General features: G+C 35.6%; 1 protein-coding gene across 1 annotated transcript in view; it reads right to left on the reverse strand.

The window, feature by feature from the left end:
- Nucleotides 1–477: 477 nt before the first annotated feature.
- Nucleotides 478–12,566, reverse strand: part of Mthfd2l (methylenetetrahydrofolate dehydrogenase (NADP+ dependent) 2 like) — an 86,612-nt gene continuing 74,523 nt past the window's right edge. The window contains exon 7 of the mRNA XM_090344030.1: nucleotides 478–1,710. Within this exon, the coding sequence (XP_090200156.1) occupies nucleotides 1,598–1,710 (113 nt within the window). The 3' untranslated portion in view covers nucleotides 478–1,597. The remainder of the gene's footprint in view (nucleotides 1,711–12,566) is intronic.

Genomic DNA, 12,566 nt, shown 5'->3' on the forward strand with positions numbered 1-12,566 from the left:
ATTTCAGGTGTGTGTGTGTGTGCGTGTGTGTGTGTGTGTGTGTGTGTGTGTATGTATGTATGTGTATTTCCATTCATTTCCTGGAAGGCTGACTTTGGTATGTATATTATTCCAAAATGATGTCTCCCGCTATAGAGGTAGGGAGCTCAAATTATAGTCCTATTTTTTCACATCTATGTATTCTCATTACTTTATTAGTTTGGGTAATCAGGAACTTTTACACAGAGGCCCTTTAAAAATTGTGATTGGTTATATTTTTGTCAAAACTATTGAACAAAAATGGTCTGGGCCAATTTTAGAACATATTATAGTGTCTTTTCTTCCATCCTTGTGATGCTTACTACATTTCCCTATCATGAGTGAGATAGAGAAACCAGTAGCAAACATATGGGGAAAAACAGCTATCTTAAAAAATACAGCTATTCTTTTTCATCAAATTATATTTATTCGTTGAATGTTATTAATTATAAACTTCTAGTCTATGTTTGCACAATCAAGAGTATACATTGATAAAGACATGCACAGATTAAGAGTCACTATTGATATAAAATAACTGATGGGGCTTGGGCATAAATACATGATACAGATAAGAGAGTGGTAGTAATCTCCAAATAACCTTCAGCTAAAAATCACATGTATCTCCTAATTTAAACCAAGTTAGAAATGTAGTATCTCTTTCAAGAATCAAATGTTATAATGGAAGAGGGAAGAACTGTCAGGCACAAAGCACTTGGTACTTAGTGGCATTCTAAATTTTAGTTTGAGTAAAGTAAAAGCATTGTCATTTCCTATTGGATTTCTAAAATTGTAAACGCACCTATCAGCTACTCCTTTAATGATAGCTTCACTTACATTCTATCACATTTTATACTTGTGGGAAAACATAATGTAAGTTTTAGTTTACGCATATATTTACTTTTTAGATCTTTCAATTATTCTTCACTGAAAGTATTGCCCAACAGTTGAATAAAAGAAGAAAGAAGTGATATCCAAACCTAACATGTTCTTCATGTATTTTTTATGTAATAACTATTTTTTCAAGTCATTGAAAGTATCTCATGTCTTTCTTATTTTTTCCTTTAGTACAATATCATTTCTTATTAGGATGGCATTATAGGTTGCATTTGGCAGATATCTGTTATCCTAAATTTAGTTTCAATATTGGATCTTTCTTTTAAACTTAAGATCTTTTTCAACAAATACATAAGACGTGAAATAGATTAAAAATTCAGCATGTCTATAGAATTTGACATTGGTACTTACTTGAGTGACAAAACATTTGTTGAAACACTATGTTGGTACATGATTGTAAAAAATTTATTTCTTTATTATGAGCCCTTTATTTCGTACCATTATGAACACATACCCATAAAATGAGCGATTATTACCAAATTTTTATGAGAACTGTTTTTCTGTTCCCTAAAACTCTAAATTTGTTAGCAGGAAATGCTTAAAAGTCAGAATCATTTGACCCACAATGACGGCATCCATGAAAAAATAAATATGATGTAGAAATAAATAGCTTTGTATTAAAATATAAAGGTTTTTGTTGCAAATACACATTGCGACTTCAGTTTATTTAACTCTCTCCTGGGATCTAATAAGAGATGCTTTTCGCTGCCAGAAGGGTGTTCTTCAAAAGCATAGCCACTGTCATGGGTCCAACGCCTCCTGGGACAGGAGTGATATGGCCAGCTTTCTTCTTCACGGCTAAGAGAGGAAATAGAAAACAGTCCTCATTTCTAAATGCATTGAAAACCTTCCCATTAAAAGAATGGTATTCATAGAGACTTTTTTGCACATTGTACACATAACTAGAACAATTTTCTATCGTTTTTCTTCTTTTGTTTTATGATATATTTGAATATCTTTAGTTGTACAAAGGGGGTTTGATTTGACATGTCAATTTATGCATCTTAAACAATTTCACCTCTTCTATCACCCCAAACCCATCTATTCTGGAGTTACCAATCTCCTCAAATGACTCAGATCTTATTTTCACACATATACATAGAATATTATGACTGTATTTGCCCATTCTTCCGATTCCTCTTTTTAGAATGAAGTGAACACAGGTACGGGAGCTTGGCCTAGTGGTAGAGTGCTAGCCTAGCATGCATGAAGATCTGGATTTGATTTCTCACTAACACATACATAGAAAATGCTGGAAATGGTGCTGTGGCTCAAATGGTGGAGCTCTAGCCTTCCGAAAACCTAAGGACAGCACTCGGGTCCTGAGTTCAAACCCCAGGACTGGCAAAAAAAATAACGAAGTAAACATATATAAACATTTACTCGAACAAACGTACCTGTATATGATATCCAAAGCAGACTAAATGTAGTAGGATCAAGATTTTCAGTTTGATCTCCTTGTCCTTGCTAACTTTACTGGATAAAAAAAAATCTATAACCCATGCTTGAAACAATTACTTGATCTAGTCACTTTACTTTTTAAAGACACAATAGTCTCAAAAGCAATACAGACAGTTCAGAGTATTCATTTCATAAAATTAAGTAATCCTCTTACAACAATATTATTGGGTGTATAGATAAGACATCCTAGTACAAGTCCAGTAAAAACCATCAACATACTTGAATTATTGAGCATGCCCACATTGTGCTGGGGAAAGATAGAAAGACTTTTTATTCTCTGAATATTCTCAGAAGAAATGTCATAGTCCTCCCAGCAAGGCTGAAGAATGTGCCCACACCCACAATATTATTCATTGACTTGATGCTTCAGTGCTTTGTTGTGTGAATAAGAGAAGTAATGTTTTCCCAGATAACTCTTAGTAGTCTAACACAGGCGCAATATTTTAAATATATAATTTTACATTGTTAACTACAGCACTCAAGTGTGTTATCTTTTACAGATTTGTTCATATATGCTTCTCTATGACTCAAAGCTCAGATATTTTTTCAGGTCTTTTAGTATTTCTATACAAGTTACATGGCCTTCCTCATACATTTATGAAGCTTGCAAGATTTTGTAAAACTTACTTTTATCTTATTTAAAGAGGGGTAATACATGGAGATGATTTAAACAAAGGAAAAGCACATGAATATTATTGTTTTACTAAAATTGTCCAAATAAGCTTAATATTTTCTTTTTGTGTCTCTGTCCAACTCTCTCTCTCTCTTTCTCCATCTCTGTCTTTCTCTCCCTCTCACACACACACACACACACACACACACACACACAGATATGTGTGCATGTGCAAACAAAATAACATGTATCAGGAATCTTTTGATAGCATGCACTCATGTTTGGATATGGTTTAGTGATGTCCGCAAAGTTTCACGTGTTTAAAGTATGTCAGCCAATGGGGCAGTTTTAACAGGTGGTGGAATCTTTAAAAAGTGAATCCCCGTGGGAGATAATTAAGACTTGGAGAAACTGCCTTGGAAAGGATTAATGTAGTTCTTAGGAGAACCTACTTCATTCTTGTGAGATAGAGTTATTGTTATAAAAGATGGAGATTTACCTCTCTGTGTCTGTTTCTCTGATTACTATACTGTTACTTCACATGTGCTCTATTATTGCAGTTTCCTCCTCCATGAAGACCTCAGCAGAGTGCAGCAGAATCTTACACGATCCTTGTAAATCTCCAGAATAAAAAAATAACGGAACCTCTTTTATTTTGAAGTGTCCAGCCTCTGATATTTTGTTGTAGCAGTGGAAACCAGACTACTATAGTATGTTATAAAGGCATGACAAGAATATTGTGATTTTGGAGGTATTATTTCAATTTTCCAAAAACCCTATTTATGTCTCCACAGATCCACTGAACTCCACTGTAGAAATGTAAGACTGGGGAAAGAGACATTCCACAAACAGCTATAAAGTTTTCTTTCTATGTGTGACCTATACCTTCCTCTCACTTTATCCAACATGAAATGCTCTATTATTTATTAAAAACAAGTAAAATTTCACCTGACTATAATTTTTTTTCAAAAACTTCTCCCACTAATATAAAATTAAGACTTAAATGGTCTGTTTCCACTTTACATCCATTGTGGGCCTTGTTACATTGTCTGCTCCTTTACCTATATACAAATACCTAAACAACAGGAGCCACTCCTTGTGTTTATTGTTCTTATTTCAGACTTTGTCTATGTACAGATTAGACATTCAGTAAGTTTTGATCAGCTAAACACTCCATAAAACCTAATTTCAAATTTCAGAAATGGCCAGTACATTTGGCCAGACAGAAGCAATATCAATGGAGTTCAAGCTAATTTACTGGAAAACTCAAGCCACTCATGTTGCTTGAGGTGATAAACTGGATTTTTTTGCTTTTAAGTATGCTGATTTGATGGCATGAGCAATACTTTTCAGAGCCTTTGCAGTGGAGAAGCAATGCTTTTCAACATCAGCAGGCTTTTAGAAGAAATCTACTACTGTTGACACCAACGCTATATTAAAAAAAAAAACGCTTATCATTGTAAAGCACTTTGAAGAGCTAATATTTAAAAATAAAATACTATTGAAGAATATGGCATATAAGTTATTAAGTACACACTAGATTGGGGTTTTTTTTGGTCATGGAGCTTGAACTCTGGGCCTGAGCGCTTTCCCTGAACTCTTCAGCTCAATGCTATTGCTCTACCACTTGAGTCACAACACCACTTCTGATTTTTTGGTGGTTTAATTGAAGATAAGAGTCTCACAGACGTTCATACTCAGGCTGGCTCTGGACCACAATCCTCAGATCTAAGACTCCTGAGTAGCTAGGATTATAGGCATGAGTCACCAATGCCCGGCCACACTAAACTTTTTAATGGAAAACATTTCTTTCCAAATAAAAATGGTAATAGAGTTAGCTACACACAGATATATGTTGCTCATATTGGTTTTGTACAGTTTGTATCTTAGTTTTGAAATTTAATATAGCTTTTTTCCCCAAATAACCACAGGTACTGCCAGTTAGATCTCTATGACTTGTAGAGAATCACATATAATTTTTGTTGCTGCTTTTGAAGGGGGATCTATGTTGCTTACACTGATCTTGAATTTGCAAACACAAGTGACCCTTCAGCCTCAGTCTCTTAGTAGCTGGGCCTGTAGTCACAACTATAACACTATCATGCCTGGCTTCACATATTTTATTTTATTAAGTATAGCTTAATGACGTTATAATGCTTTATCATTCCCCTGTTGATAGGCATAATTCACAGTGAGGTCTGATAAAAAACTGTGATTTCCCTAAGTCCATCCCCATGGCAATACTCTTGTATTATTAGAGCCTAAACAAATGGAGAAGTCCTAAGAATGATTCAAGGCCCTAAACTTGTTCTCTTGAAATGTTAGGAAGATATTCTAAAAATAGAAACAAAATGGAAATAGTTTAAGATACTGAATTTCCTAGATTTTTAACTCCGAGTGATCATAGTTTATCACATCTACTTTACACCCTCTACTTCAAATACACAGCTGGCTTAGGAGCCCGGGTATCTTTATTCCTTGAGTGTCATATCAGACTTTCCTCCTCCAAACTGTTTCGAATTCTTATTAACTGCCTGCTATTACATTTATGCTCATGAAGTCAGTTTCTTGAGGAAGAAAGGAGACTGAGAATAAGAGTCTGAGCTGTTGTATGAAGAATCTTCGTCTGCCTCAGGACACGTAACAGGAATTAACTACCATGCATTCACACCATCCTGCCTGGTGCTCTTCATAGAACATGTGATGGGTGGTGCATCTGCACCTGTCTTGATTTAGGTCTTCACGTAATAACAAGCATTTAGGAGCATCAGTGGAGCCCTTTAAATTACTCAGGAGGCCTAAGATTATGACATTACTGTGAACACACCTGACTATTCAAATGAATGCATAGTTCTGATGTCTTTTGTGTTTGAAATAAAGCTAAGAGGTATAGACATACATTGTCCATAGTCAAGCCTTTCAGAAAGTGATGAATCTAATTCACAAAAATATTTGAGCTGTTTATATTTTTCCTTTGATTTCCCTGAGTATTTATTCTTAAGAAAAATAAATTGGTCTATGTGCTGCTAGACAGTGTTAGTATATCTTTACTTCCATGAAGACCAGGATCTGGAAGTGAATTTTCAAGATAGGTAAGGTAATTCTTAGTAATTGTATGTGAAGTATGGATGTTAATGTTTAAAAAGCATTGTCTTCTCAGTCAGGTGTGATGGTAACACCACAGTGTCCCAGCTACTCAAGAGACTGAGGCAGGAGGATGTCCTAAATATAGGCAGTCAAGACAACGTAATTAAGACCCTGTTTCACAAACAATTAAAAAGAAAATGAGGAATTCTCTAGTCTAATCATTTTGCATAGTTATTTCAAGGCTTTCCTAAACATTGTGTTTATATAGGTGACCCCTGAGATAAAATTAGTCATGGGAAAAAGAGAGAAATCCAACATCTTCTTCAGTCCTGCTGAGAAAGCAAGTTAACAGGAATTACATCACGGGTTCATCATCCCTAAAGGACAGTCACGGTTTATAATTGATTAAAAAAATGATGCTTTAAAAGATCTATCTATCTATCTATCTATCTATCTATCTATCTATCTATCTCTATATATTGTTTGTGTGTATGTATACGGGGGGGAGGTTTCTATGTGCTTCATTAAAAAAAACAGGAGCATTATAAGGCAATAATGTCTTTCAGAGACTTTTACTGTGGGTTTAGGGGTAAGGGAATATGGTCAGAAAAATACTAAAAGTCTACATATATTGGAGTCAGGTACTAGATATCAATAACTTCATGAAAGGTTAATACGCATAAAGAAAAAAATCTGAATTAGATTCAATTTCACCAAGTCACCAGGAACTTAGAGTTTTTGACTATTAAGGCAAATAAAACAAGAATCAAATCTTTTTTGTTTCTGTGGAACTTGCTTTGAAAGTTGAGAGATGGAAATGATGTAGTATTGTTGAAAACAGCGTACTGAAAATAAAAACATTTTGAGGAAAGGCAATCATTATGATGACAGTATAATGGAATAACCTCACTTCAAACTTCAGATTCTGCAAAAATAGCTTCTACAGATTTCCTTAAAAATGCTATGGCTTTACTAGCATAGATTAGAATAGGAGAGCATCTATGTTACACATAGGTGTTATTCTCTTTGCCTAACATACTTTACTCTCTCTTTTCCTTCTGGTGAGTATTTGTAAATATGTCCCCTACAGAATGACTTTCAATTTAAGATCAGAGTAGAGTTGAATCTCCTTTGAAATGAAGTCAAACTACACATGTCTCCTCTGAAGTGAGAAACGTTTCTAATGGTGAGAGAGAGGTGTAGCATATGATTCGGAGGGAGGAAATGTAAACACCAGCTCAGATTCACTGCTTTACAGAGGTAACTGAACATGGCAGTCTTAGTATTCAGTCAAGTCCTGGAGGGCAAATATTGTTCACACTTCTGCTCGCATCACAGTTGCTAATATTTCACAGGACAAAGCAAGTCTCATGGTCAAGTTCAAATCCAAAGGCTTGGAGTAAGAGAAATAGCAGTCACATTGCAAAGGAGTTGCATTTGTGGAGACAGAAAAAAGCATGAGGCCAGTTTTTTGAATCTGCAATAGTAGTCTGGTGTCTCCCAACCTACTATACCATAGTACCAAAAGATGTTTTCCTTCAACATACAAATTCTCATTACAGACTGAGAAATGTACTATAGACTGAAAGATGTTTTCCTTCAAAATACAGATTCTCATTATAGATTATAAACACATTGTGAAAAAATGAAAACCTGAGAATTTATATTTATTCAAAATTTAAAATAGATATTGATTGCCATGGCAGTCAAAGATCCAATACTTTTGTCCTATATCACTTTCTAACGTTGTACTTGATCATTGTTTCTACATGTGCTCCATTATTCCTTCATATGAAAGACACAGTATTACCCTTTGGAGCTTATAGACTAGTTATAGAGTTACATATCAAAAATACAATGATCTAAATATAAATGTGTACATCACTATAATATGTGCATAGACGCAATATTTACCACATTGTGGATGGTCTGAGGACCTTTCTGAGCCTGACCTGTATGTGTGTATGTGTGTGTGTGTGTGTGTGTGTGTGTTTAGGTATATACAGACACACACACACACACACACACACACACACACACACACATATATATATATACACACACACATATCAATCCCAGACTGTCCATGTAAAATAGAGAGGTGAAGAAGGGAAGATAGTGAGAGGAAATATTTGTGATGAAAGTGAGAAGAAACTTCTCTCTGGGGCAAAGCAGCTTGAATCTGGGCAATAATACCACAAGAAGACTGGTAGGGGTAACATGTCACAATAAGAGGAAAGGGTTACAGGAGATGGTGTGAAGAGGTGAGCACCATTCAAGATTTGTAGAACCCAAGACACAGTGTCAAAAACCAATGGTTAGTGTATTTTTAACATTTGAAGATGTGTTTTAAGGTGGGATAAATTCAAACTGGGAAAGTGCTTATTCTTTGTTTGTACATTTCTCCAGTAAGTCAGTTTAGATCTGAGATAAAGAGAAAGCTGATACACACACACACACACACACACACACACACACACACACACACACACATGCACGCAGGCACGCGCGCACACACACTATAACATTAAGTGATTCGTTGGAGACAAAAGTAAATTCAGGTGCTTAGGAGAGCACCTTAAATAGGGAATGAGAGTCAAGTATGTGAGCAGGGAAAGCTGCAGAAAAACCTTCAAAACCTAATGCATACATGAAAGGGAAAGAGATGGCTATGTGAATACAGGAGAGGTAAAATCAAATGATGCTAGTACAACCAAGGGAAGAAGGTTAAAGATGACCAATACTACAGAAACAAAGGAGGAACACAATGAGAAGACACAAGCCTGGGAAGCCTTGTTCCTTATCTGGGAACAGTCAGTGAGAAGTCAGGAAATTTAGATTGAGTGATAGTTGCTGTAGTTCCTGTGCTCAAGATAGATATGCCTTTAAAAATGTCTTTCATGAATTAGCTTATTTATTTATATATTTAGGCATTAATGACCAACTTTGTAAAATGAAAAATTTGGGGGAAATATCTATGCTAATGAGCAATGTTCATAAGAAAATAAAATAAAATTAAAATAAAATTCACCATGAATTATCACAAAACTCCAAGTTCTCGCATGTCATTCAATCATTGCAAGGTATGTTTTAAGGATGTCTTCGCTGTGTTTCCTCTTCTCCACTGTAGGGATAGCTACCCTTTAATCTGTGCAGGATTTAAGGTTTCTAAATGGAGGAATAAAAGATATTTATGAAGGGAAGAATATAATTATTTCTATTATTCTTACAGTAATAAAAAATAGAGAGAATTGCTGGCGTTTATCTGAGGCAATAACTGGGATAATGAAAAAACTAGGGGTTCAATTTCTGCTTGTGCCACACGGTGGGGGTGGGAAGAATCAAGGCTGACATGTGGTCACAGGGTGTGGAAAGATTACTCATGAAGGATACTAATAGCAACATAAGGAATATTAAAATGCCCTTTAACAACCTAAATAAGAACAAAAAGTATGCAATCATAAACCTTTGGGTACCAGCCACCATATGACAAGGTGTCTCCAGCCTGTGTTTTCTGTGCTCTTATTTCCTCTGGGAACTTTATATTCCTTCACTCCATTTGCCTGGTACTTAATCCAATGTCTCATGAAATACAATCTCCATGGAATACTCTAATGCCTGGACAGATAGTGAATTTCTATATCAATACATTATGTACTATCCCCCAAATCCCAAATAGCAGAGATTTTAGATGTATCTAAACAAAATTAATTTTTTCTAGCATGTCTTAGAAATTATATTTTGATTAAATAAAAAATAAGTTGAATTAAGTTGAGTTCTGTTAATCTATTTTTGAGTGCAGAAGCAGGGTTGTCACAGGTTCATGTAAGGCTGTTTCCATTCTCCGTTTTGTCTGATTCTCTGTCATTTCTAATGAAGTACTCTATCGTCTACTTTAGAATTCTGACAATGATAAAAAAGCAATTTTTCCTCCAGAAAAGAACAGGGATAATTCCTTATCGGTGTGACAGACAAGGCAACAGAACAAACTTCCAGGCTTCCCTCATATGAATTTCAGCCTCCTCGTGCACATATGTAATTGTCTAAATTAAATGCTTAGAGGATTTTCCCATGGTTCTAAATAATACAAGCCACTTAGACATGGCCTCTGAAACATATCCAGTATAATGAAGGGGAGACAGGCTCCAGGAAAATGAAGTACAGGAATAACAACCAGAAAAACCTGAATGACATGGGCCTAGAGAAATAATATGACTCAGGAGGTAATACAGAAAACACTCCACTTTCTCATGGGCTGATACAAAAATGGTGCTTACGAGCATGTTAAACGAGAGAGCGCAAGGGGCTCCTTAACAGCTGAATGTCTCACCACTGAACTCTTGCATGACAACAGGGAATCTGGAGTCCCAGAGGCAATTTACTAGGTGCTTCTTCTTGCATTTATCTGGCTATTTTAACATATACTATATTAAGATATTTATTGTAGTGGCAACTTGGGACACAGAGAATTAAAACTGTCCTAATGGCATAAGAGGGTATGAAAGACTGATGTACATTAAAAATGAATTGTGTGACTTCATTAACTTAGTAAGCTATACTTACAAGGGCTTCCTTCACCTATTGACTGTTCAATCTGTATTGGCATGGTGCTGAGATTCTTCCTCCTTTCATTCTTTCCTCCCTCCCTCTTCCTCCTTCCTCTGCCTCCTTTCCTTTCTTCTTTCCTTCCTTCTTTTTGTTCTTTCTACCCTCCTTTCATCCCTCCCTGCCTTCCTTCCTCCTTCCGTCCCCACCTCTCATTCTCCCTTGCTTCCTTTCTTCTTTCTTTTTGTTTATGTATTAATCCAAATTTCTTTATATTTGGCTAGCTATGTCAGAATGTGAATATTTAAAAGAGTACCTTTCATCTTAGTTAGGAAAGTCAATGTAGTCAAACAGGAAATCATTTACCTGGTAAAAGTTTGAAACTGCTTTTGGTGATTGTTGTCATTTACCTGTTATTTATGCTGTTATTTATCTTAAAAATTATGGATGGTGTCAGTTCTTGTATCCAGTTTCTATTCCGGTTGGGAAGGAATTCAAACACTGTTATGACAATTGTGGTACTTTATGGGTAGCTTGGGAAATGATGCAAAGTATCTTTTAACTGTATTATTTTCTGAATTCTTTTTCTTCTATTTGTAATTCTTTTTCTCTTAAACCATTAAGCATTACTTTCCAAGTGGAGTGGCAAGTCTATAGATTTTCTAGAGAGATTGTTTATAAGGTTGTCAGAATCTCTTAGTGGACCCTAAATCTCACTAATCTGATAAGATCAACCCAAAGATGGAAGAGGAAAATTTTCTATCTTATAATTTTATTGAAAACATAACACAAAAAAGCAAATATAATAGCATTTCTTCATGGTAGAAGGAAGAAAAAATGAGGTTAGATACTGTGGCATGCTACTCTGTAGCTTGGGTAAAAAGCATGAGACTATCTAAAAAACAAATAGCAAAAGGGCTGAAAGATAGCTCAAGGGGTAACACAATGTTCTGCATTTAAACTATAGGGTTTCAAAAAGTAAAACGAGAGGGAAAGAGAAAGGGAAAAAGGGAAAAAGAGGGGGAAGGGGAAGGGAAGAGAAGACCAAAAACTCGCGGTTTCTGTTGATGCAACTGTGCTGCAAGCTAACGTTTCTCTCACTTCAAGTATACTTTACTAAATAGAATGTCTTCAGTGACTGTGCTGATTCACAGACCTGGACTTCACAATAACCATCTCGTCCCTATAGTAGGAAACAGTGGAGACAAGTGGCTCACTGATGGCAAGGATCTCACAGCAACCATCAGATATTCTGCGAAGTTGATCTACATGTGTGCCCTGGCTGGGGGTATGTGCTCGTGAATGCTGACGCATGATAGGGATCGATCCAGCCAGTGGCTATATAACCATGTGTACAATTTGGAAAAGGCCTCTGCCATTTATATTTTTCAAATCATGTAATGTTAACTTCTTTTGAAAATGCTTCTGGTGTTTAGTACCACGTGTGTGTCAGTTTCTACAATGGATATATATATATATATATGAATATCTTCCTCCTTCCCTTTCTCTCTCCATATCTCCCTGCCTGCCTGTCTTCCTTTTTTCTTTCCCTTCCTCATCCTCTCCTTCCCTTTCTCCTTCTTTCTCTTCCTTGTTTCCTGGCTTCTTTTTCTCTTTTTTTGGTACTGGGAACTAAACTCAAACTCAAGGCCTTGCTCAGGTTGTTGTAAATTAATACTGTGTTTGCTACTCCTTAGAATGGGAGATTTTGTTTCAATTCAGTATAATATTATATATTATATAATATTATAGAAGTATTTCTCTATTGGAATACTTCCATAATGTGAATGACCCTACAGACTTATAAGGGCAGAGAATTTTTAGAAAAATAGCTAATATCACAACTAAGAGGTCTATTTTACCGCAAGGTAGAATAAAAATACAAAAAGAAATGTAGATGAGAAGCTCACATTATAGAATCACACAATCTAGCTGGAAACAACCAAGT

This window comes from Megascapheus bottae, chromosome 13 (genome assembly GCF_031878675.1).
Source record: "Megascapheus bottae isolate mThoBot1 chromosome 13, mThoBot2.hap1, whole genome shotgun sequence".
Taxonomy (NCBI): Eukaryota; Metazoa; Chordata; class Mammalia; order Rodentia; family Geomyidae; genus Megascapheus; species Megascapheus bottae.